The sequence below is a fragment of the Telopea speciosissima genome, chromosome 10 (assembly GCF_018873765.1).
Source record: "Telopea speciosissima isolate NSW1024214 ecotype Mountain lineage chromosome 10, Tspe_v1, whole genome shotgun sequence".
NCBI classification, from domain to species: domain Eukaryota; kingdom Viridiplantae; phylum Streptophyta; class Magnoliopsida; order Proteales; family Proteaceae; genus Telopea; species Telopea speciosissima.
In genome coordinates this window covers 42,177,716-42,205,254 of record NC_057925.1, presented here as the reverse complement: position 1 = coordinate 42,205,254, position 27,539 = coordinate 42,177,716, and the positions used below count along the sequence as shown (strand labels likewise).

At 39.6% G+C, this 27,539-nt stretch overlaps 1 protein-coding gene across 4 annotated transcripts; it reads right to left on the bottom strand.

Moving 5' to 3' along the window:
- Window positions 1-1,558: 1,558 nt before the first annotated feature.
- LOC122642390 lies at window positions 1,559-15,195 on the bottom strand. Of its 4 annotated transcripts, none has more exons than XM_043835839.1 (3): window positions 14,258-15,195; window positions 3,452-3,648; window positions 1,559-3,064 (listed from the first exon to the last, which is right to left on the bottom strand). In XM_043835839.1, exons 1-3 carry the CDS (start codon window positions 15,039-15,041, stop codon window positions 1,616-1,618), a joined length of 2,430 nt encoding a protein of 809 aa, XP_043691774.1. In that variant the 5' UTR covers window positions 15,042-15,195; the 3' UTR covers window positions 1,559-1,615. The 4 variants fall into 4 exon arrangements, with proteins under 4 accessions (XP_043691774.1, XP_043691775.1, XP_043691776.1 ...); XM_043835840.1 differs by having other exon boundaries at window positions 3,467-3,648; window positions 14,258-15,194; XM_043835841.1 differs by lacking the exon at window positions 3,452-3,648 and adding an exon at window positions 6,126-6,136 and having other exon boundaries at window positions 1,559-1,828; window positions 13,007-15,171.
- Window positions 15,196-27,539: the final 12,344 nt, after the last annotated feature.

Genomic DNA, 27,539 nt, shown 5'->3' with positions numbered 1-27,539 from the left:
AAACGTCATACCTTAGGTTATTATAAAAAAAGAAAAATATTTCACATGGCCCTTTCAGAGGCCTCCAATGTGGCCCAAATATTTGCCATGTTTTAGCTCAAATGATACTCAAATTTTGTGGTTAGGTGATAAAAGCCCGCTATTTTTTTTTTTTAAATGTCACAAAGCATCTATTTACCACATGGACAGATAAAACCAACCGTTGGATAAAGAAGACATGGTCTAGATTAGCCATGTCAAATTTTATACTTTAATTCAATCAAATACCCCATTTTGTATTTGTATACATCCCGTGTATGTCTAGCCAATTGTATCAATACTCTGGATATTACTGTGCATTCTCCCAACTTTGAGTGGGAAGAGACAATATAGATTAAAAAAAACTTAAAAATGATGGTTCAGATTCGTCTTGTGATTTTAAGAAACATCACCTTTCATTTTTACATGGATAACTACCCATATTTATGGGTTGGAATCATTTATATTCTAAACATTGTAAACCACTGTCCCACACACATAAATATGTACAAATGGACAAAGTGTAAATGTGAACCCAACATGGCCTTAAGGCAGTCAAGTTTAGACCGGTTTTGGCAGTCAACAAGGGATGGGCTCATTTTCCTGATAGTGATCGTCATGGTAGTGTAGTAAATTTCAGAGATCTCATAATTCCTGTAACTAAAATTAGAAGCAGAAAAGCAGAACAATAATGTCCACCCACAAATCTACCTTACCCTATATGTTGGTACCATCCACTGTTCTCAGACACTCATCAATGATGGCCAGTGATGAAGGAATTCCTCTTTCACCGTGGCTAAGGCAAAACTTGTTCCAATGGAAACATACATTCACAGAAATTATAACTATAATAACTGGAAATGTCCATCCCCATACTCAGCAGCCCTTTGGAATGCACAATCAGAAGAACACAGCAATCAATGTGTCTCACCTGAGTGGAGAATTTGATTCATAAATGAAATCTGAGAATTATGAGCAGTCTGCAAGACATTCTGATGATTGTCACTTGCCAGCCATCAATTGACTGCATTTTACATCAAACTTGGGGACCATATTGGAATAAAACTGAAACATTCAAAGCCAAAAGATGATCTACATTCAAAGCCAAAAGATGATCCTTGCAGCATTAAAACAGCTTTCGAACATAAATTTATGAACTTCCAAGCCCAATAAAACCAGCGGATTTTCCTATCTGTATTCTGTATAAAATGAAAGCAGAAGAAGCAAGTTAGCCAATCCAAACAGCAAATTGAAGCTTCACCAAGTCCATAGTTTCAAAACTTCACTAGCAGAGCCGTCAAAAGAGTAGGAATGAGAGACGAAGTAACAAGTGCTGAATTTTGTTTGTCTCCAAGCAACTGAAATTGAAGGGATTGTTGATAAATAGGTCATAGAATGTTCAAGAAATAAAATATTTTCTATAGTTAATCCACTGCACTTGAAATCCTGCTGTAAGTTTACCCCAAAAAGAATTCCTTCTATAAGAAATATCATAAAACTCTTTTACTGTCAGTAGTATAATTAGCTGTATTAGTCTGTCTTCAAGGCTCAGTGCAGTTATCTTCAGTTAGAGCATGTTTTTTACTTCAACACCTTCTCAGGTACTCATACTACCGGTAACCTTTGATTCTTCAGGATCATACTGAGATTGAATACTGGGAACAGCATCCTCTGCAACACTATCTTCATTCTGGATGGGCAGGGTGGAAGTAGAGATTTGGTGCCCATTCAGTTCCAAATCAAGTGACACAGCTGGAGTAGTTCCTTTCTGCAATTCTTGGGAGGGTTGTTCACTGGGAATAGCTTCATTCTGCATGGCCATAGAAGAGTAAGAAATTTGGGCACTAATTCCTCTGTGGAACACATCTACTGATTGACTGATCTGCGACTCAGACTCTGTATGTCCCTCGGTCACTTCAGAGACATCAGCCTTTGCCCTCCCATCCAACTGTGAAAACTCAACTCTACTTGGAATCTCATCAGAAAGTTTAAATGTTAAATCTTGTGGTGTATCACCTTTTGGAGAAGCCTTCTTTTCCAAGAAGTTGGTCACTTCATTATCTGGTTGGGTAGCTACAGGTTGGGGTGGATCTGACACAGGAATGCAGTTTAGTTTAACTTCAAAGCCCCCTGAAGTCAAAGCATTGTCAGCATGCCAGCCAGGCTGAAGTTCAGATATCATCACATGTGAATGAACTTGAGTTACCTGGTCAATGGATTCACTGCCCGACAGTTTCTCAACAGAAGGTTCAGTACTAGGGATGGATTTTGAATCTTCAGGTGCATTTGAATTTTTCAGGGGCCGCTTGATTAGAGCTGCAGATTCATTTTCTTGAAACTTCTCAGCTGGTGCAACAACCCTGTCATGCTCCAACTGTAAAGGTTGGGTTGCAGATGGTTCACCCTTAACCACAGGCTGTACAACTTGCTCTGGCTTGATAAGTGAGGCTTGGTTGGAACTATCAAGTTCTCTTGTGAGCAAGTCAGTCTTGTCATCAGATACCATATTGGCAGACTTTCCACTCTCTCTCTGAGGTGCTGCTGCTTGCAAAGAATCCTCAACCACCTGACTGGCATCATTTAGCGGACCTTCAGGTTCTCTTGCAGGAAGATCGTGCTTGTCATTAGGCAATACATAGATTGACTTCAAAGCCTCAACCTGCGATGCTGCTGCCTGTGAAGGAACATGGACCATCTCATTGATATCACTTGGCACTCCTTCAGGTTCACTTGTGGGAAGATCAGACTTGTCATTTGAAAACAAATCAATTGACTTTCTCTTCTCTATCTGAGGTGCTGCTGTTTGCATAGAAATTTGAACCACCTTGCCAGCATCAACTGGCAGTACTTCAGCTTCTCCTGTAGGAAGATCAGTCTTGTCATCAGGCACCACATTGGCAGACTTTCCACTATCTCTCTGAGGTGCTGCTGCTTGCAAAGAATCTTCAACCACCTGACTGGCATCATTTAGCGGACATTCAGGTTCTCTTGCGGGAAGATCAAACTTGTCATTAGGCAATACATAGGTTGACTTCAAAGCCTCAACCTGTGATACTGCTGCCTGTGAGGGAACATGGACCATCTGATTGATATCACTTGGCCCTCCTTCAGGTTCAGTTGTGGAAAGATCCGACTTCTTATTTGAAAACAAATCAATTGACTTTCTCTTCTCTATTTGAGGTGCTGCTGTTTGCATAGAAATTTGAACCACCTGGCCAGCATCAACTGGCAGTGCTTCAGCTTCTCCTGTGGGAAGATCAGGCTTGTTATCAGGCACCACATTGGCAGACTTTCCACTCTCTCTCTGAGGTGCTGCTGCTTGCAAAGAATCCTCACCCACCTGACTGGCATCATTTAGCGGACCTTCAGGTTCTCTTGCGGGAAGAGCAAACTTATCATTAGGCAATACAAAGGTTGACTTCAGAGCCACAACCTGCGATGCTGCTGCCTGTGAAGGAACATGGACCATCTGATTGATATCACTTGGCACTCCTTCAGGTTCAGTTGTGGAAAGATCAGACTTGTTATTTGAAAACAAATCAATTGACTTTCTCTTCTCTATCTGTGGTGCTGCTGTTTGCATAGAAATTTGAACCACCTGGCCAACATCAACTGGCAGTGCTTCAGCTTCTCCAGTGGGAAGACCAGACTTTTCATTTTGCATAACATCAATTCGCATCCTGTTCTCAGTCTGAGACGCTGCCGGTTGTGAATCATCACTTGCTTCACTAGCCAGTCCTTCGGCAGGTAGGCTAGGTGATCTCTTGGTTTTACTATCCTCTTGGGGCAAGGCATGGTGTGCATCTCTTGTGGGAAGACCAGACTTGTCATTTTGCATAACATCAGTAGGAATATTGTTCTCAGTCAGAGATGCTGCCGGTTGAGAAGAAACTTGATCAGCATGATTGACATCACGAATTGCTTCACCTGCCAGTCCTTTGGCAGGTAGGCTAGCTGAGCACTTGGCTTTACTCTCCTCTGTCTGCAAGGCATGGGGTGCAGTTTTTGGGACATTGTTGGCATCATTAACTTCTCCCTTTGAGAATGCCATAGGATTGATCTGGATCTGGGAGGGCGATACTTGGGGTGCTCTAGGGACCTGTTTGACAGTTGGAGAAACCTTTGATGCAAGAACACCCTCATTCACTGAAACCTTGACAAGTCTTTCATTATTTTGCTCAGATTGGAGATTAGTACCTCGCACCTGGGTTGGCAGGGAAATCTCATTTCTTTTAAACATCTTGACATGTGGGGCCACATCATTCGCCACAGAAATTGGAACCGACAACCCTGGTTCAAACACAACACCCCTCAAAACAGTATTGGTGTCGCCAACCTTGACAGTGAGCAAGTATCCAGCATCGAATGATCCTTCAAGGACACCAGAAACAACCTGGCCCACCATGGCATCACTAATTTCATCTACTCTACGACGACGGTTTCTCCTCACCATATCAGTTACAGGTGGAGATGTCGAAGCCGGCTCCCCGCGGACCAGATTTTCATCCTTTCGAGGACGGCCTCGTTTCCGCTTCACTGGGGCATTTTCCATAGGAGAAGAATTAGTCCCTTGGTTCTCCTGGCTCATGTTTCAGGAACTAATGTGGATTTTGGTTCCTCACTGATCTTTATAGTATTTCTTTCCTGCAACAGAAAGGCATTCTTCACTGACTTGGTAAACATAATACACCTTTGAAAAGAAAATGTGTCAAACAATTGAGAATAAACAAATAGAATAAAAAAATAAAACTAACAAGTAAATGAGAAAGAAAGCATCTAACATGATGAAAACCATCAATGATACAGAACAGAAATTGATGTCCTTGAGAAGGGAGACATTAGGCAAGAGCACCAGTTTGGCCTACCCGACTAAAGGTCTATGCAAGGAGGTGGTGGTGGGTCCTGCACCACTTCCGAATCAACCATATTTCTCATGGTTGGTCAACATCAAGCTTGAGCAACAGTGTCAAACATTTGCCAGAAATATGTGCAGAAATGCTAGCAGCCTAGCACACAGTCATGGAATGGCAATCTTACCTATGAAGGGTCAAGTTCTTGCAGACTGTACGAGTCAGTTTTTCCATCATTTCCCGTTCAGGAAGCGACATTCATGGAATGGCAATCTTAGAAATGGATAAGCATTTCTCTTCTCTTTCAAAGGACTTCATAACTTATGGCATTTCCTCAACTTCCTCCAGCAGCCCCAGACCTTCAGTTTATTCTATTTTCTAAAATAAAATTGTTTAAATTCCTCTTGTGACTCATTTTCTTGTACCTTATTAATTATTATATTAAAAAAATTCTGTAATGAGAAAACAAGGATGACTAAAATTTTCCCTATATATATTGTTATGCATGGCCATAACAATCTCTGACCAAAAGCCTTGGTAAGTAAGCCTTAGTTTGAGTTCCACCAACAACTATAAACTTGAATTGTCTAAGGAGAGTAACCTTTATTAGTTCTTTTGACAAGGAATACTTCAAACAAATTAACATATGTAATACATGCAATCACTGATGGAGAAGCCAAGCTATTTGGCAAGAAGTACTGTAAGAGAACACATGGGAGAAGGGCTGGTTCACATCACCAACTGGTGGACCAACCCCATGGGCCATAGATAGGGCCAACCAACTTTAAGTTGGGCCACCCAAATTGGGCTGGGAGTTGCTGGGTCTCTCAAACCAGAATCGTGGGGGATATACTCCTCCAATCCCTATGTGAGAAGCATCGGTTTCAACTTCAAAGATCAGCTCTGTTTTGAAGGTTTTCCATAACCTTCTAGTTTGGTGTTTCTCTTATATCTCAACATCCTACCATCACAATTGGATGAGATTGGGAGCCAAGGATCCTCTTACCAACCTCTACACTCGATCCAAGTCTGATCACCATCACATGGCTGGTTTGGCTGGAAACCCTAAGTTTCTAATTCTGAGTTTATTCCAATTTTTTAATTTTGTGGGTTTTTGGGACTAGCTACCTAATCTTACATTAATAGCATCTTAGAAATACAATTTTTAGTCAGGAATATTTATTCATATTAAAGTTAAAAACGCAAGGAGGAAACACACACAGAAGGACCCAACTTGACTCAAGCAAATCCCAAAATGCATATGCTTTGGAGTTTGGGAAGGAATTGTTCCTTCAGATACAATAAATGTAACTCCTATATGCAAACACATGACTGTGCAAACTTCTGATGGCTAGAGAGTGAACCTAAATGTGAAAAGATGTAAAAAAAAAAGCCCCCCAAAAAGGTAGTAATAATAGTAAGGGAAAAAGAAAGCTGCCTGCTCGCGTGGCCCCTGTGTACAGACACAGGAGCACGCAAAATTACCACTCCACCCCCAGTGAAATAAAAAATCTCATCCAAGTTGATGCCCCTACAGGTGCTCTCATTGGCCCCCCACACTTGTGCAGGGCTACACAACCAGGCAGCAATCTCTTGCTCTAATAGTGAAAAGTACATAACATTTAACTCACAACAAATGTCCATGCAGAAATAACAGAAACCACCTTCATTAAAAGATGGAAAAGTGTGGAAACCTCCACAATCTCAAACTGTCTTTCTTAGAGGATATACTAGCAGGAAAACTATACTGCAATAGTTTTCACAAAAGATCACAACTGTCCCCACTAATCACATCAGGCTTTGTCTTCCACTTCTCATTTTAATATTGAACTACTAGGCCTGTAGACAGCATGCATCATGGAATGCTGGTTATTTACTAACAAAGAAAAAGCAGAATCACTGAATGGGTTATTGGATATGAAAGAATGCACGACGAAACACCAAAACAGAACATCTACATATAATGCCAGAAAAAGATTTCACAGAGATATAATTTGATTTAGGAGAATGTTCAGTCAAGGATTTAGTTACAGTTTTTTGGGATTGGATCTGTCTAGGACAATATCAATGAGCATTGGTATTCAGCTTGGATCAGTCTGGATCGATACTGATATGGATCAGCCAACCCAATGCTGATACTTGAAACCTTGTATCTAATATTCTGGTTGTGATATACGTAGTGTTTTTAAGGTTTTTAATGGTCAGCACGTGGAAAAAGGGTTTTGATTGGAAAGGTCCCTTATTCTCATTTAAAGAGGAAAAGACCACCCCCACCCCAAAAAAAAAACACACACACACAAGAACTAACCTGCAGGGAGCAAGACAATGTCCAGTGATAGATGCTACTCGGTTCAATACCATAGCATTCAATGGGTAGGTCTACTATTGGTAAGTAAAGCAAATGCAATAATAAGAGATGTGGAAACGACAAAAATATGGATATGTGAACCTATTGGTTGGCATACAATTCCGGTTATGCACTCAAAGTTGAGAGCAGATGAAGGTATGATCAATCACCACTCACCAGTTTGTTTGCAGCACATTTTTGAGAAGTTTACGCCTTTATCCTTGATGTTTAAGATCTAGTAGCTATTATACTAGCCATTATTTAGTGAGCTACAGTTACGACTTCTCTTGGCAGAATAATGGAAATAAACATCAAATGGCTCATAGATTTGAAATTTTGATATAAAATCCTAAATGATCATTATTCACCAACTGATGGACTTCTAATAGGTATGAAAAACTGTAACACCAAATGACTCCTGTATGCTTTCATGGAAAAGTCCTACCAAATATACTCTGTTACCAGAATCCAGAAAACATAACTGCACTAGCAGTTAAGACATTAGCAATAGAAATTTAATATCTTCTTCTTCCACTGGGTATTCTTCCACTGCACAGCTTATATATACATCTTGTCTATAAGATTTTGCGAGCACAGGATCAAGTGACCTAGAAAGCAGACATGATTGTATATAATTCCACACCGATACCACTAAAGAGATGGCAGAACTGTTATCAATATAGAGCAGCTTTCTAAAGCAATGTTTAAAAGGCTGGAAAGCATACAAGTTGAGGCTCTGTAAAGTGCATAAAGCGATGATCTTATATTGTTTTCCTCATAGAAACAGAGACCTTAGAATTATATGTTAAGAAAGCTGGATTGCAGCATGCCTATACCTGGAACCCAATCCATCATTGCCCTTCTAATTGCCGCATGGTAGTTTAGTTGAGGCACAAATTTGGTGGACAAGCTATGATCAGTGGTTAAAATCACAAGTCAACCTGATACTTTGGTGTTGTTTTAGAGGTTTAAAAAAAGTTCAAAAAGTCTATAAAGTTAGGTCAAAATAAACTCAACAAGAACCATTGAAAAATTAAAGAGAACGCCCATATATGTGGGTCATACAATTAAATTCGATAGTTGTCTTACGGGGAGGGGTTCAATAATCCATCCAATGGTGAGCTTGCCAAATCATCAGTCCATGTAGATGAGAGTAGAAAGCGTGATGGAAAGGGTTCTTAATGCGGGTGTGGTGGAATCTTTTTCCCATATATTAAATAACAATGATAAAACATAACTGGGGTCAGTATCCTAAAGCAAGCACCTAACAAAGCATTGAAAATGCTTTGGCCATCTTTTTCGACATTCAACAATGATTAAACATTACCCACATGAAAGGTGAGTTGGCCACAAGGAGGAGATGAACTTATCCAAATGCTAATGGCATGGCACGCAGCTGTGACAGGATGTAATGACCCAAAATTATTTTCATTTTACAGGTGGAGAATGATTTAAAAAGAACAGGGTCACAGAGCACTTGAGCTCTTGGAATCTCAGTGACACCCTCAGCCCCGTCTATCGAGATAAATACACAACAGGAGTCCATCCAACTGTGCAGGAACTGTTCTTTCTAAATTGCTACTATTTAAAAATTCACCCAGAGCACAAAAGTATCCATAAATTATGGTAGTTAGGATCTTCTAAAACCATTCGCAATGTAGTTGGAGTTTGTTTTATCTTACAATTTCTTCTAGATACTTTACAAGCTATACTTTATTCACTGCATATCAGATCTACAGTGCATGTCACAGAGTGTAGCCATGGAGATTCCATTCTCAGGCAGGGAAAAATAAACATTTAAAGAGTGTTTTGGTAAATAACACCAGACAAGTTTACACATTTGTATCCTCTCGTCTTTAGTAATTTTTCTCTTGGTTATTGATAAGTTCCCCTGTTGTCCCATTTCTTGATCGATTTTTATCACCAACAATACACGAGCTTCTTCAACGTAAACAGGATCAACATTGAACTAATATTTCGGAGGGAGGTGGGGCAACCATTTCTGGTGTTATAATAGAGAGATAGATAGAGAGAACAAAGACAAACCCTGAAAATGTACGAAGATTTGGAATAAACATCAAGAGAATTTCAAGCGAGGGGAAAGTAAGATTCAAAAAGCAATAATTTTTTAGTTTTGTTGCCACAACGAAATCCTTCTGCATGATACATTTTTATCGGTTATCAATGAAACTGCTATCGATTAACGTCATTTTTAAGTACCATTTGCATTAACCATTAGACCGAAACAAATGAACATGCAAGGACTGAGGAATAAATATTAGAAAATATAAGGCTTCAAAGAACTAACCTTTCCTCGGCTTCAAGGACTTCCACCCATTAAATCAGCTAAAGAATGCAGGCGAAAAAACATCTGAAAACCCTAGATCTACTCTTCTTCCTTTTCACAGTCGAAGTGATGAAAATTTAATAAAATGATCCTCTCCCTATCAGAGAACACTCTCTTTTACCAAACAAAATAAAAGAAAGGAAAATAAGGAATTAAGGATAGAAGTTGGATTTATTAATTAATTCTCTAGAAATAATTTTTTTTGCCATTTGTCATTGTTATCTTTTTATTTCCAGAAAAACAAAAACCATTTCCATTTAGGATATTAGGTTTTTATTTTTTTAATTCTTTCTGTGTAGCTTTAATTGGCTTAGCCTCAAACTCACATTTATGGTGGTCTGATTATCCGGATCCACGTTTACCAAAAAAAAAAAGATTATCCGGATCCACGCGCCCCCCACGTAGATGGAAGATGTGACGGGAAAATTGAACCAATAAATTCACTATAAAACGGCATGAGATCGATACTTGGTCGCATGGGCTCTACACCAGCGTCTAGGGCAATGGTGGAGCACGCCTTGATAGGAAAATTATCACCTCCAGTTTGCTGACCGGCCCAGTTCCCCAGTTCCTCTAATAGGGGGATGGTGGACCCCACCCGGGGCAGGGTGTTTGGGCATGGGTAGAGAGGTCATTTCAGCCCCCCTTTGTTAGAGGAACTGGGGAACTGGGCCGGTCAGCAAACTGGAGGTGATAAAGATCCCGCCTTGATATCCACTCAGTGTTAGGGGCATCATTGCAGTTAGGGGTGCTAGTTTGGCCCTGTCGGCCCGAACCCGCCCTGGCCCACCCTTAGTCTGAACAGGGTCTAGGCTGAGATATTTGACCCTGAGGGCGAGTCAAGGTTGGAAATTTCTGGCCCTGAGTTGGGGTCGGGTCGGGTTAGGGTTGAGGCCTAAGGCTAAGCCTGGCCCAGGCCGTCCCGACCCTGTTTTAAGTTATACTATAAAATATATATTGATATAATATAATTATAAACTTTAAACGTCACCCACATTTTGTTATATAATATATTATATATGAAGACAATAAGTGATATAATACATTTTATTACAATGTTATTTTACATAAAATTGATAATTTTCTCCTTGGCCCATTCTAGCCCATGCATTTCTTTCCCCCTACCCATGATCAAGGCTAATCAGGATCAGCCTGGCCCGACCCTGAGGACGGGTCAGGTTGGATTTTTCTGGCCCTGAGTCAGGGTTGGGTCGGGTCTGGGCCTAGTTAAGGGGACTTAGAGTTGGGCTAGGGTTCTATAAAGCCCGACCCAACCCAACCCTGTTGCAACCCTAATTGCAGTATTGCACTATGTCATGTGAAAGGGTGTAGGGGACACCACCATGCAGGGATCTTTTTCCCCTACAAAATATATACAACTGAGATCATTTGCAACAAAAATAAAAATCTGATCTTTCTTTAGTAATACATGAATTGCTATAAGTTCTTCAAATATCTTTGCATTGCTATTGTTTTTGTAATCGGGTTTACTCCGGTCCAATTTTGGTTTTGCATGTATACATAACGAAATCAATGGAAAAAAACTTTTTTTTGGCGGGTGGGGGGGGGGGGGGAGGAGGTTGGTTTCTTATCGGGTTATTATCGATCCAGTCTCAATTTTTATTGTGTTCGCTTTGCTTTTCGATTTGGTTGATGCATTTGATCGTCGGTCAGTCTGGTTTGGTTTCAATGTCTAACGGTTTCATAAAACTCCAACTAAAAATCAAACTGATGAGGATTTGGCTCGGTTTGGTCTAAACTGGTTAGGTCGGCCAAATTTGGGCTCATAGTTGAACCACCCTTATTTGAAATCTAAGACTATAATAGAATCTACCAAAAAAAAAAAAAAACTATAATAGAACGCATAATAATGATTCGAATACCATAAGCATGCATAGACAAACATGAGGATGCATGCGGAATACACTAGGGACGATGGACAAATTTGACAAGTGGATTATTAAAATTGTTCACTCTCTATCCATTGATTAGAACTATCACATGACAAATTTTTGTGGACTATCAATTCATCAAGGGAAGCTTACTTCAATGATACTAGGACGTAGCAATTTTTCTCTAAGAAAAAGTTCCTAAAATATTATAAACTCAAGGTGACATAAGTTCTTGAAAAACAAAAAACGATCAGGATCATAGTTAGCAAAAACAAGATTGGCGGTACAAGTTTTAAACAGAGCAAAATGCCGTACAATACGATAAAAAAAGCAGTCAAAAAAGCAAAGAACAGCAAACAAATGGAAACTGACGGTACGAGTTTTAAACACGAAGATTTCGAAAGAACAGGACAAAAAAAAGACAGCATACTCATAAATTGAAATATTATTACTTGAATACCTGCATTTAATGTTCAAAACAACTATATAACATCTATGTGTTGGTACCAGACACTCATCTAAAAGCAATGATGGCTACTGGTGAAGGAATTTCTCCTTCACCGTGGCTTCAGCAAAATTTGTTCCAGTGGAAATATACATTCACAGAACTTAAAACTATAATAACTGGAGATGTCCACCCCCACACTCAGCCAGCCCTTTTGAATGCACAATCAGAAGCACAAAGCAAACAATGGGTCTCACCAGAGTGGAGAACTTGATTCATATGAGAATTTGAGAATCATGCAAAGTCTGCAAAACATTCTGATGGTTGTCACTTGTCAGCCATCATTTGACTGCATTTTAGTTAAAACTTTGGGACCATATATGGATTAAAACTGATATATTCAAAGCCAAAATATGATCCTTACAGCATGAAAACAGCTTTCGAAAATACATAAATTTACGAACTTCCAAGCCCAATAAAACCAGCGGATTTTCCTATCTGTATTCTGTATACAACTAAAGCAGAAGAAGAAAGTTAGCCAATCCAAACAGCAAATCAAAGCTTCACCAAGTTCATCGTGTCAAAGCTTCACTAGCAGAGCCTTCAAAAGAGTAGGAATGAGAGACGAAGTAACAAGTGCTGAATTTTGTTCATCTCCAAGCAACTGATAATTGAAGGGATTGTTGATAAATAGTCATAGAATGTTCAAGCAATAAAATATTTTCTATAGTTAATCCACGTCACTTGAAATCCCGCTGTAAGTTTACCCCAAAAAGAATTCCTTCTATAAGAAATTTCATAAAACTCTTTACTGTCAGTAGTATAATTAGCTGTATTAGTCTGTCTTCAAGGCTCAGTGCAGCTATCTTCAGTTAGAGGATGTTTTTACTTCATCACCTTCTCAGGCAATCATACTACCAGTAACCTTTGATTCTAAAGGATCACACTGAGTTTGAATATTGGGAAAAGCATCCTCTGCAACACTATCTTCATTCTGGATGGGCAAGGTGGAAGTAGAGATTTGGTGCCCAGTCAGTTCCAAATCAAGTGACACAGCTGGAGTTGTTCCTTTCTGCAATTCTTGGGAGGGTTGTTCACTGGGAATAGCTTCATTCTGCATGGACATAGAAGAGTCAGAAATTTGGGCACTACTTCCTCTGTGGAATGCATCTACTGATTGACTGATCTGCGACTCAGACTCTGTATGTCCCTCGGTCACTTCAGAGACATCAGCTTTTGCCCTCCCATCCAACTGTGAAAACTCAGCTTTACTTGGAATCTCATCAGAAAGTTTAAATGTTAAATCTTGTGGTGTATCACCTTTTGGAGAAGCCTTCTTTTCCAAGAAGTAGGTCACTTCATTATCTGGTTGGGCAGCTACAGCTTGGGGTGGATCTGACACAGGGATGCAGTTTAGTTTAACTTCAGAGCCCCCTGAAGTCAAAGCAACGTCAGCATGCCAGCCAGGCTGAAGTTCAGATATCATCGCATGTGATTGAACTTGAGTTACCTGGTCAATGGATTCACTGCCCGACAGTTTCTCAACAAAAGGTTCAGTACTAGGGATGGATTCTGAATCTTCAGGTGCACTTGAATTTTTCAGGGGCCGCTTGATTAGAGCTGCAGCTTTGTTTTCCTGAAACATCTCAGATGGTGCAACAGCTCTGTCATGCTCCAACTGTAAAGGTTGGGCTGCAGAATGTTCACCCTTAACCACAGGCTGTACAAATTGCTCTGGCTTGATAAGTGAGGCTTGGTTGGAACTATCAAGTTCTCTTGTGAGCAGGTCAGTCTTGTCATCAGGCACCACATTGGCAGACTTCCCACTCTCTCTCTGAGGTGCTGCTGCTTGCAAAGAATCCTCAACCACCTGACTGGCATCATTTAGTGGACCTTCAGGTTCTCTTGCGGGAAGATCAAGCTTGTCATTAGGCAATACATAGGTTGGCTTCAAAGCCTTAACCTGCGATGCTGCTGCCTGTGAAGGAACAGGGATCATCTGATTGATATCACTTGGCACTCCTTCAGGTTCACTTGTTGGAAGATCAGACTTGTCATTTGAAAACAAATCAATTGACTTTCTCTTCTCTATCTGAGGTGCTGCTGTTTGCATAGAAACTTGAACCACCTGGCAAGCATCGACTGGCAGTGCTTCAGCTTCTCCTGTGGGAAGACCAGACTTGTCATTGTGCATAACATCAATTGGCATCCTGTTCTCAATCTGAGATGCTGCCGGTTGTGAAGGAACTTGGACAGTATGATTGTCATCATCACTTGCTTCACTGGCCAGTCCTTCGGCAGGTAGGCTAGGTGATCTCTTGGCTTTACTATCCTCTTGCGGCAAGGCATGGGGTGCATCTCTTGTGGGAAGACCAGACTTGTCATTTTGCATAACATCAGTAGGAATCCTGTTCTCAGTCTGAGATGCTGCCAGTTGTGAAGAAACTTGATCAGCATGATTGGCATCACCACTTGCTTCACCTGCCAGTCCTTTGGCAGGTAGACTAGGTGAGCACTTGGTTTTACTCTCCTCTGGCTGCAAGGCATGGGGTGCAGTTTTTGGGACATTGTTAGCATCATTAACTTCTCCCTTTGAGAATGCCATGGGATTGATCTGAACCTGGTAGGGCGATAATTGGGGTGCTCTAGGGACCAGTTTGACAGGTGAGAAAACCTTTGACGCAAGAACACCCTCATTCACTGAAACCTTGACAAGTCTTTCATTATTTTGCTCAGATTGGAGGTTAGTACCTCGCACCTGGGTTGGCAGGGAAATCTCATTTCTTTTGAACATCTTGACATGTGGGGCCACATCATTCGCAACCGAAATTGGAACCGATAACCCTGGTTCAAACACAACACCCCTCAAAACAGTATTGGTGTCCCCAACCTTGACAGTGAGCATGTATCCAGCCTCGAATGATCCTTCAAGGACACCAGAAACAGCCTGGCCCACCATGGCATCACTAATTTCATCTACTCTACGACGTCGCTTTCTCCTCACTATATCAATTACAGGGGGAGATGTCGAAGCTGGCTTCCCACAGACCAGATTTTCATCCTTTCGAGGACGGCCTCGTTTCCGCTTCACTGGGGCATTTTCCATAGGAGAAGAATTAGTAACTTGGTTCTCCTGGCTCATGTTTCAGGAACTAATGTGGATTTTGGTTCCTCACTGATCTTTATAGTATTTCTTTCCAGCAACAGAAAGGCCTTCTTCAATGACTTGCTAAACATAATACACCTTTGAAAAGAAAATGTGTCAAACAACTGAGAATAAACAATTAGAATTAAAAAACAAAAAACTAGCAAGTAAATGAGAAAGAAAGCTTCTAAACATGATGAAAACCGTCAATGATACAGAATAGAAATTGATGTCCTTGAGAAGGGAGACATCAGGCAAGAGCACCAGTTCTATGCAAGGAGGTGGGGGTGGGTCCTGCACCACTTCCGAATCAACCATATTTCTCATGGTTGGTCAACATCAAGCTTGAGCAACAGTGTCAACAAATGCCAGAAATATGTGCAGCTTATTCATTATTTCATTTCTTGACTGGATTACCTGTGAAGTGCCAAGTTCTTGCATACCATACAAGTCAGTTTTTCCATCTTCATTTCCCATTCAGGAAGCGACATTCATGGAATGACAATCTTAGAAATGGATCAGCATTTCTCTTCTCTTTCAAAGGACTTCATAACACAATGGCATTTCCTCAACTCCCTCCAGCAACCCCAGTCCTTCAGTTTATTCTATTTTCTAAAATAAAATTGTTTAAATTCCTCTTGTGTCTCATTTTCTTGTACCTTATTAATTATTATATAAAAAAAACAATTATATAATGAGAAAACAAGGATGACTTCAATTTTCTCTATATATATATTGTTATGCATGGCCATAACAATTTCTGACCAAAAGCCTAGGTAAGTAAGCCTTCATTTGAGCTCCACCAACAATTATAAACTTGCATTGTCCAAGGAGACTAAACTTTATTAGTTCTTTTGACAAGTAATACTTCAAACAAATTAACATACGTAATACATGCAATAGTATATTAGAAAGACCACTTTTAGTCGGAATATTTATTCATATTAAAGTTTCAAAAAGCAAGGAGGAAACACACACACAGTAGTAGAACCCAACTTGGCTCAAGCAATCCCAAAATGCATATGCTTTGGAGTTTGGTGAAGGAATTGTTCCCTCAGATATGATAAATGTAACTCCTTTACGCAAACACATGATTGTGTAAATTGCTGATGGCTAGAGAGTGAACCTAAATGTGAAAAGGTGTCCAAAAAAGCGCCCCCCGCCCGAAAAAAAGGAAAGTAATAATAGTAAGGGAAAAAGAACGCTGCCTAGTCACGTGGCCCCTGTGCCCAGACGCAGGAGCACGCAAAATTACCTTCCCACCCCCACTGAAATAAAAAATCCCATCCATGTTGATGCCCCTGCCCGTGCTCTCATTGGCCCCCACACTGGTGTATGGCTACGCAACCAGGCAGCAATCTCTTGCTCTAATGGTAAAAGTACAAAAAATTTTAATCACCACAAATGTCCATGCACAAATAACAGAAACCACCTTCATTAAAAGATGGAAAAGTACAGAAAGCGCCACAATCTCAATCTGTCTTTCTTAGAGGATATACTAACTGGAAAACTATACTTCAATAGTTTTCACAAAAGACCACAACTGTCTGCACTACTCATATCAGGCTTTGTCCTGCACTTCTCATTTTAATATTGAATTATTAGGCCTGTAGACAGCATGCATTGTGGAATGCTGGTCATTTACAAACAAAGAAAAAGTAGAATCTCTGAATGGGTTATTGGATATGAAAGAATGCACGAAGAAACACCAAAACAGAACATCTGCATATAATGCCAGAAAAAGACACAGAGATACAATTTGATTTAGGAGAATGTTTAGTCAAGGATTTAGTTACAGTAATTGGGATTGGATCCATCTAGGACAATACCAATGAGCATCGGTATTCAGCTTGGATCAGTCTGGATCGATACTTATATGGATCAGCCAACCCAATGCTGATACTTGAAACCTTGTATCTAATATTCTGGTTCTGATCTACATAGTGTTTCTAAAGTTTTTAATGGTCAGCACATGGAAAAGGATTTTGATTGGAAAGGTCCCTTGTTCTCATTTAAAGAAGAAAAGACCACCCCCATCCACAACCACAACCCCCCCCCCCCCAAAAAAAAACACACACACACACACAAGAACTAACCTGCAGGGAGGAAGACAATGTGTCCAGTGATAGGTTCAATACCATAGCATGCAATGGGTAGGGAGGAACAGTGTCTAATATTGGAAAGTAAAACAAATGCAACAATAAGAGATGTGAGAACGACAAAAAATACGGATATGTAAACCTATTGGTTGCCATACATTTCCGGTTATGCACTCAAAGTTAAGAGAAGATGATGGAATGGTCAATCAGCAGTTTGTTTGCAGCACATTTTGACAAGTTTATGCCTTTATCCTTGATGTTTCAGATCTAGTAGTCATTATACTATCCAAGTTATTTAGTGGGCTACAGTTGCCACTTCTCTTGGCAGAATAATGGAAATAAACATCAAGTAGCTCATACATTTAAAATTTTGAAATAAAAGCTTAACTGGGTCATTGTTCACCAACTGATGGAATTTTAATAGGTATGAAAAACTGTAACACCAAATGACTCCTGTATGCTTTCATGGAAAAGTCCTACCAAATATACTTTGTTACCAGAATCCAGAAAACATAACTGGACTAGTAGTTAAGATATTGGCAATAGAAATTTAATATCTCCTCCTTCCACTGCACAACTTATGTATACATTTTGTCTATAAGATTTTGTGAGCACGGGATCAAGTGACCTAGACAGAAGTTATGATAACACATAATTCCACACCGCTACCACTACAGAGATGGCAGAACTCTTATCAATATAGCTCCTTTCTAAAGCAGTATCTAAAAGGCTGGAAAGCATACGAGTTGAGGCTCTCTAAAGGGCATAAAGCGAGGCTCTTAAATTGTTTTCCTCACAGAAACAGAGACTTTAGAATTACATGTTAAGAAAGCTGGATTCCAGCATGCCTGTACCCGGAACCCATTCCATCATTACCCTTTCAACTACCACATGGGGGACAAGCTTTGATCAATAGCAAAAATTAAATTACAATCCCATTTGATACTCTCGTGTTGTTATAGAGGTTTAACAAAAAGTTCAAAAAGTCTATACAGTTAGGTAAAAATAAACTCAACAAGAACCATTAAAAAATTAAAAGGAAGGCCCATATATGGTGGGTCCTAAAATTAAATTAGATGTTGTCTTGTCAGGGAGGGGGGTTTAATAATCAATTCAATGGTCAACCTGCCAAATCATCAGTCCATGTGGATGAAAGTAGCAAGCGTGATGGAAAGGGTTCTTAATGCGGGCATGGTTGAATCTTTCTCCCATATATTAAATAACAATGATAAAACACAACGGGGGTCACTATCCTAAAGCAAGCACCGATCAAGCATTGAAAATGCTTTGGCCATCTTTTTCACATACAACTATGATTAAACATTACCCACATCAAAGGTGTTTTGGACACAAGGAGGCGATGAACTTACCCAAATGCCAATGGCATGGCATGCTTCTGTGACAGGATGTAATGACCAAAAATTATTTTCATTTTAAAGGTGGATAATGATTTAAAAGAACAGGGTCACAGTGCAATTGAGCACTTGGAATCTCAGTGACACCCTCAGCCCCGTCTATCGAGATAAATACACAACAGGAGTCCATCCAACTGTGCAGGAACTGTTCTTTCTAAATTTCTACTATATAATGCTTCATCAAGAGCTCAAAAGTATCCATAGATTATGGTAGTTAGGAACTGCTAAAACCATTTGCAATGTAGTTAGAGTTTGTTACAAGGTATAGTTTATCCACCGAATATCTGATCTACAGTGCATGTCACTGAGTGTAGACTTGGAGATTCCATTTCAGGCAGAGAAAAATAAACATTTAAAGAGTATTCTAAATAACGCCAGACAAGTTTACACATATTTGTGTAATGTTTCTCTTGGTTATGGTAAGCTCCCCTGTTGTCCCATATCTTGATCTATTAAGGAGGGAGGGGGGGCAACCATTTCTGGCGTTATAATAGAGAGAGGTAGAGAGAATAAAGACAAATCCTGAAATGCACGAAGATTTGGAACAAACATCAAGAGAATTTCAAGAGAGGCAAAAGTAAGATTCAAAAAGCAATAATTTTTTAGTTTTTTTTTTTTTTTCGGTAATAATTTTTTAGTTTTTGTTGCCACAACGAAATCCTTCTGCATGATACATTTTTGTCGGTTATCAATGAAAAACTGCTATCGATTAACTTCAGTTTTAAGTACCATTTGCATTAACTATTCGAACGAAACAAATGAACATGCAAGGACTGGGGAATAAATATTAGAAAATATAGTGCTTCAAAGAACTAACCTTTCCTCTGCTTCAAGGATTTCCGCCCATTAAACCAGCAAAAGAATGCACGCGAAAAAACATCTAAAAACCCTAGAGCTACTCTTCTTCCTTTTCACAGTTCGAAGTGATGAGAAATGATCCTCTCTCTCTCTCTCTCTCTGTGGAGTCTGGACACTCTCTTTTACCAAACAAAATAGAAGAAAGGAACTATTTTTCATTTTATGGATCTCTAATCACTTATTGTTAATTCTCTAGAAAATATTTTTTGCCATTTGTCATTTTGTCATTGTTATCTCTTTATTTCCAAAAATAAAAAATTATTTCCTTTTAGGGTATTATTGGTTTTTTAATTTTTATTTTTCCTTCCGAGAAGCTTTTATTGGCTTAGCCTCAAACTCACATTTATGGTGGTCAGATTATCCGTATCACGTAAGAGCGATGAAAAAATCTCTCTCGTAGTATGTAGAATTTTCATTATAAGGCCCCGTTTATTTACCCGATAAAAAAAAGGTGGGAAACTTGTGAGTGAGTCCCACATGTTGTGAGTTGGATTGATAAGGAAAAGGAAATTATGGAATATGCATTTTGTACTAGGTGGGATTTAGTGGGACTCCATGGGAAAGAAATGAAATAGGGAAAGGAGAGAGAGATAGATTCAAAAGTAATTTTTTCATTAATACTAACAAAGTCTGAATGGTGCGGGAAAAAGAAGGGTGCCACCTCCCCAGACAAGAATAAATGCATTTAAGGAGCTTGTCTGGAAGTTTTCCACCCCCATGTATCCAAACACACACATCTTTGGTATCTTGTGGGGAAATAGTACATTTTTCCCACCCCTTTTTGCCTATTCCACTTTTATCCGACAAACAACGGGTCCTACATGAAAAGGAAAGACTATACCGTTTGCAAAGAAATAAAAATCTGTTCTTCGTAATACATACATTGTTATACAACAACAACAACAACAAAGCCTTTTCCAAACTAACTACATGGATCCCAAAAGTAACCAAAATTGATAATATTATAAAAAAAGGGAAGGCACACACAACAATGACGCAAACTCTAGGGCATCAACCTGACTTAGCAACAAACCACATCATAACTGAGTCTCAAGCCTCGGGAAAGGAAAGTATTAACACCATCGTCACAAACATCATAGCCCAACTAAAATGGAGTCGCCCACGTGGATCTTCGCTCTCCACTCAGCTCTATTTGCAGTCATACAAAGAGCAAGGCCTAAGCTAAGCATGTCTTTCTTCACCACTTCTCCGATTGTTATCTTTGGCCTGCCTATAGCTCTTTTGGTTTCCCTCAATCTGGATCAGGTTGCTCCTTTGAAATGGGGCATATGATGGCTTCCGTTGAACATGGTCATGCCATGTCAAACGAATCTCACTAAGTTTATCATGAATTAGGGCTACTTCCAAATCAGCTCTAATATGGTCATTTCCTACTTTATCCTTCCTAGTCTTCCCACACATCCATCTCACATCCTCCTCTTTACCACTCCAAGTTTATTTATATGACATTTCTTCACAATCCAGCATTCTGCACCGTACATCATAGCTGGTCAGCTGGTCCATTGACAGTCATATAAAATTTTTCTTTAAGCTTTAAAGAGATGCGTCAATCGCACAAAACTCCTGACACGCTTCTCCACTTCATCCACCTTATTTTAATCCTCTAGGCAATGTTGTCCTCTATGTCGCCCTCCTTATTGACAATTGATTCCGAATATCTAAAATACTCATTTTGTGGGATCTCCCTCTCACCAATATTCATTGCCTCATTATCCGTACCAGTGTTGCTAAAGTTACACACCATATATTCGGTCTTTGTTCTGCTTATCTTCAGATCTTTTGATTCCAAAGTTGATCTCCATAACTCCACTTTGGCGTTAATCCCTACTTGAGTCTCATCCACCAAAACAATATCATTTGCAAAGATCATACGCCAAGAGACCTCTTCTTGTATGTCTCTAGTTAGGTCGTTCATGATACGCGCAAATAGATAAGGGCTTAAGGCTGATCCCTAATGTAACCCAATTGAAATTGGAAATTTATTGCCTTGCCCCCCCCTACCATTCTAACGCTAGTCACGTCATCAGCATAAATATCTTTAATTATGTCTACGAATTTACAAGACACCCTTCTCTTCTCTAGGATATTCCAGATTAACTCTCTAGGGACTCTGTCGTAGGCTTTTTCTAGGTCTATTAAGACCATATGTAGATCCTTCTTACCCTCTCTGTATCTTTCCATGAGTCTCCTAAGTAAGTAAATTGACCCAATCTTTCGGGCATAAAATCAACTTGGTTTTCTGAAATAGTAGTCTCCTTTCTCAGGTGGGCTTCAGTAGCCCTCTCCCATAATTTCATTGTATGACTCATCAACTTTATGACTCTATAGTTATTACAAGTCTGGTATCTCCTTTGTATTTGTAAAAAGGGACCACAAACGGTTCTCTTCCTTTCATCTGGCATTTTTCTAGTAGTCATAATCTTGTTAAACAACTTGGTTAACCAAGAAAGACTACAAAATCCAACGTTTTCCATACCTCAATTGGAATCTCGTCTGGGCCTGGAGTTTTGCCTACTTTCATTTTTCTTATAGCTTCTTTTACTTCAGACATACTAATTTTGCGTACATATCTACGCAAAGAAGTATCCTAAAGAATTACGTCACTTTTTGTAACCCTATCTTTCGACAATGTCCTTAATCCTTATCCTTTTATTAGAACTCTGTCATCTTCACTTTTAATACATCTAACATTGTCTAAGTCTGGTCATCATTTCTCTCATTTTAGTTATCTTAAAGATAGCTTTTTCGTCATCCTTTGAATTTAGGTTGTTATAGAGATCATCATATTTTTTCACCCTTGCTTTTCCCATGAGGCCATGATCATCTTAGCTTCGTTTCTGGTGAGCTTGTATCTTGCTAGGTCATCTACCTCTTTAAACTTTTGCAATGGTTTAATATGAGCTTTCTTGGTCTTAATGGCCTTTTGGACCTCAACATCCCACCACCAGGTCTCCCTTGGAGCATGTCGTATTCGTTTCCCCTAGGACCTCTTTGTAAGCTTCTTTAAATAGGCCGCCATCTCATCCCACATCATATTGGGGTCTCCCTCAAGGTCCCACTTTCCTTGTTTGACCACTTTTATCCTTAAATGTACTCAAGGCCTCTCTTTTAATTCCACCCCTTAATATTAGGGTGAGTAGGCTCACCTATCCTACGATTTTGCATAGTAAGGCACATTTCAAGGACCACCATTCTATGTTGAGTGGTTAGGCTCTCACCAGGAATAACCTTACAGTCTTTAAAGAACCGACTACCGAAACTTCTTGCAAGTAACAAGATGTTCCTCTCTTATAGTGCCCGCTTGATAACCTTTCGGGTGTTTCTGTTCTGGTTATGTGTTGAGAAACAGCAAAATAGTTTTTTCATTTTTTGTGGTGAGAAACCGTTTTTGACCCACTTGGTAAACCTATTCTTGGAAACAAGAAAAACCCTTTTTTTTTGTTTTAAATTAATAAAAGGAATCAAAAAGCTTCTTCCCCAAATCGCAAAACAGAAGGAAACCGTTAGGGTTTCAAAATCTATGAGAGAAGGAATCATCCCTGAAATAGTTTGGATTAGAAGGAAAAAGAGAAGAAACAGGAAGTCAAGCATAAACGGAACAAAGAATGGTATCGTTTATTGTTGGAACATAACTTTCAATTGTACAATTGACTATCATGTTTGAATCGGCAAAAAACTTCTGATAAATAAACGCCATTGAAGAAGCAGAGAGAGAAGCAAAGAAGAGTCTAGGTAGAGTTGGAACTTGGAAGGAGAGAGAAGCAGAACAAGTGAGAAGTAGATTCGAACCTACTCCGTGAAGAGACCATGTTTCAATTTGAGAGATGATGTTGATGGAAAGACTGTCGATTCGAGAGGTTAGGATATCTCTTGACCTTCCGTTTTGTTCCCATCCTCTTTCTCTCTCTCTCTCTAACTCTGGTCTTCAATGAGCGTTTACAATAGTGCAAGTCACTGGAAGCAAAACAAATGAGTAATAGTCACACAATCACACCTGACTACCTGAGATAGACCATCGATAAATTTTACCAAATAAACAAATGCCATTACCCATTACACAAAAATTATGGTTGAATACCTTTGCTTCTAAGGCACCTCATACCTACAAGAATTACTCGTAGAGTATACTCTGGGAATGCAAGATTTACATTTTTATTTGTAGAATTAAAAACCCCATCAAGGAAATTCATTCATAAGTAAGATGCACAGAGAGAGAGCTTACAGATTTCTGCTACCCTAGTAGCTCAACCGCGATGTCCAAAAATCTCAATGGTTCAAGGCCTCCTGAGAGACAAACCCAGAGTTTCAACTCAGATCGCAACAACCAAATTGTAGAGAGAGAGGATAAACGATGGCCGGAGCTTCCAGGACGAACTTGTAGTTGCAGAGCTCTTCATTCGATATTCTCTCCAGGGTATTTCGTACCAGCAACAAGAAGGCCATCTCCATGGTTTTGGATTTTGAGACTTTTATCGGGAACAAGTTTGCAAATTTGTGCTGAGAAACGACAGAACATGTTGGACATGTTCTGTCAAAAGTCTTTTAGGGAGCATAAATTTTGATTTATGTTTCAAAAAACAGTCACAAAAAATACTTCGTTATCAAGCGGTTTTTGGGTGTTTTTCCGTTTCTCAGAATGGAAAAACACCAGAAACTGTTTCTGGTAAGGTTATCAAGCAGGCACTAAATTGCTATAAGTTCTTAAAATAACTCCATAAAACTGTAAAAAAACTCCTAAGGCCATTGACAATTTGGCTTTGTCATCCATTGAACCAGCTCTGCACAATCAATCCAAATGTCGATATATATGTCTCCCAAGGCTCTTATTCGCTGATGTCCTTGGACCATAGTATGTAGAGTTGGTCCAAGTTTTATGGATAGAGATCTTTAAGTCCCTATTTACCCATTAAATTTTAGTTCAAATGAAGTTTGCTAAATGACTTGAAATTAAGGGTGTCAATTGGTGGATTCAGTCTGATTTTGATCGAGTTAAGATTTCAATTTTTTGTGTTATTAGTCCAACCCGAAACCAAATCATTAAGGAAGTTATGGCTTCGGTTCGGTTTCTTATTGGTTTTATATTGTTGGTTTGTAATTGGGTTCACTCCCGTCCAATTTCGGTTTTACATGTATACATAACGAAATCAATGGGAAATTTTCATTTTTTTATGGGGGGGGGGGGGGTTGGTTTCTTATCGAGTTACTATCGATCCGGTCTCAGCTTTTTTATTGTGTTCAGTCTGCTTTTCGATTTTGGTTGGTGCATTCGGTCGGTATGGTTTGGTTTCAGTTTCTACCAGTTCCATAAAAACTCCAACTAAAAATGAAACCGATGAGGATTCAGCTTGGTTTGGTCTACGTTAAACCGACTACGGTGGGAAAGAAAACATACTATAAAATTGCTTCTAATTATGTTTTCCAAAACAATTGTTAGAGAATGAGCAAGACACCTCCTCTCTTTATATAGGAGAAGAATAGACACTACTAAGGGATGTCTCCAAAAGAAATGCTCCAAAACATGTCTTTTCCCATAAGGCTTGTTTGTTAACCATTCAAACAAGTCTTCCAATAGGCACCCATTGGCTATTTAGGTGTCTATAAGGAAAGACATAACCCTCTAACACATCCATCAAAAACGTGTTTTGAATCTTTAATTTTAAATATAATTAAAAATCCAATAGACCTGCCTGGATTTAAAGGGTTTTCTTTGCGAAAAGAGCATGAATCTTTCAATCTCTTTTTCCTCTTCTGCAAAATTTCTCTTCCGAATGACGCAAGGCAATGTGGCAGAGCATGACTGTCGGTCACTCCCTCATTCCTTCCCACACCATTACAAGCCCGAATCCACCAGATACTTAAAAAAGTTAAATGAGGGAAGACGAAGAACCCATTTCTGATCTCACTCTTTTAAACCCCAAATGCTCTCTTGTTCAAACCCTACAAATCAAAACCAGCTCCTTTTCTAATCCAAGAAAGAACTCAATGGAATCAAAGTTTAGGTAGAAAGAGAGAGGGGCGTCTAGTTTTGTTCACAACTTTCCCTTCTCAAGTATCTTAAAGTTATTGATTTCTATAACAACAACATGACAGGTGATTTGCCCGTTGAGATGTCGAAGATGCCCAACCTCTGCTAGCTGAACCTCTCTAACAACCATTTTATCCTATTCTTGTTGGAATCCAAGAAAACAAAAGAACAAAGGGGACTGCATCAGGAAGAGTTTTTGAAAATCTATTTCTCTGGTTTTGAGTCCTCTGGTTCTTGTTCGTTGGGGTTAGCCAGATCAAAGGGTAGGGGTGGGGTTGCCAGAAGGAAGAGGAAGAAGACGGGATGGGAGGAAGAAGACGACTGCCCCTTCATTATCCTTATAGGTAAAACTATCCAAAAAGAAGGAAAAACCCTATATTGACTATTTTTGTAAAATCAAACTCAACCCTATCTTGTAATTTTCCCTTATTTTAACAAGGGTTAGAATGAATAGGTTGGTTTTAATTGAAGGGCAAAATTGTCATTTATATTTTTTGCTTAACACCTTCCACTTAAAGTGTCGGGTGTATATTTTCAAAACACTGGGGGTTGCCCTATATTTAGGGCAAAACTCAGGGGGTCGCAGTGTAATTTACCTTTAATTTTTTTTGTCTATCATAATCTAAGCTTAGGGATGTAAACGGATCGGATTTGGCTCGGATTTACTCCCATCCGAATCCGAATCCGTTTACCGAATTACCTATCCTAGTCTGATCCAATATCTGATGAAAATTTAAAATCTAATATCATAATCGAATCCGATTGCTTATTGGATATCCGGATATTATCCGATCCAAAAAACTATCTGTTTAGTTCCTTCACTGGCTATTTTATCTTTTGCTTGTTATTGTTTTAGCTGATCTGGATCGAAAATTCCTATAATGAAATAAAGAACTTTGGAGTATTGTTTATAATTTGTTCAACTTGAAATATAATAGCGGGGCAAGAAAAAAAGAAAAGAAAGCTGGGATAAATAAAAAATGCTTGAATCAAAATTCTAGTTAAGGTAGTCACCGATATATAGGTTACAGAGAAGAAGGAAAATGCCATGCTCTTCAAACCAGCAACAATTAAAGTTTCGAGAACTGCAATTGAATACCATACACAGAACAGGAGAGTGGTACCTTCGATAGGATTGGTACTCAGAGCAGAACCCACAACCGAAACACCTACAAGCTTTGCTGGAGAGAACTCCTTCGTTAGGAACCCAATCAACTCAAAATTTTAGGCGAAGGGCAGTGGCTTGATTCTCCACCGATTACAGGCCTTAGCATCACCAGTATCAACACCCTAGTGAGATTTGAAGCTCTGAAATCACATCTGGCGACATCATAATTTCAGGGTTTTTTGAGGGGTCGAGTCTCATAGTAGAAGAAGACTTACAGAACAAGCACTTGGGGTTTGAGTCACCCTAAGGTGGGGAATTTAACCCTAAAGCTTGAGGAACAAAGATTGGTGAGGGAGGAGATTGAAACAGAATATTTGGGGCTGCTACTACTGTCCAGAACAAAACAGTAAAAAAGGAAACAGAAAAATAAGAGAAGAAGAAGAGTAGAAGAAAGGCTGCAAGAGAGAAGGGGGGCTCAAATGAGCAATCAACCATGAAGACGATTCCCTTCAAGGCGCAATTCCTTCTAAGCATTCCGCATGTTGCGGATGAAAACCTTCATTGCCCGGTTCACCCACGGATGAGCCTGCAAAAATCGAGTGAGCGCAAGAGAGCCGTTGTGGCTCTAGCCAAGGATTCTTCGGTACTCAAGTCAGGTCTCCAATGCAACAGCGTAACAGCTTAGTAAAAAGTGAGATGAGCATTTGAGCTCTATACCTGGGTATTTATAGGATGAGATGAGGTGGTTGGAGGAGTCCTTGTATGGTAAGAATCCTTCCTTGGTAAGGCTCTTCCACGCGGAGCGAAGTGGAGAGTTATTTTCAGAGTCGGACTCTTACTAAGGTAAGAGTCCTAATGGGAATGTGATTCGGTATCTCGTAGGATCGTGGCTCTATCCTTACCCCTTGATTCTCGGGTTGTGCTGACCTGGCACCGCGATCCCCGGTGGGGTGTTATTGGTGCCTCTGA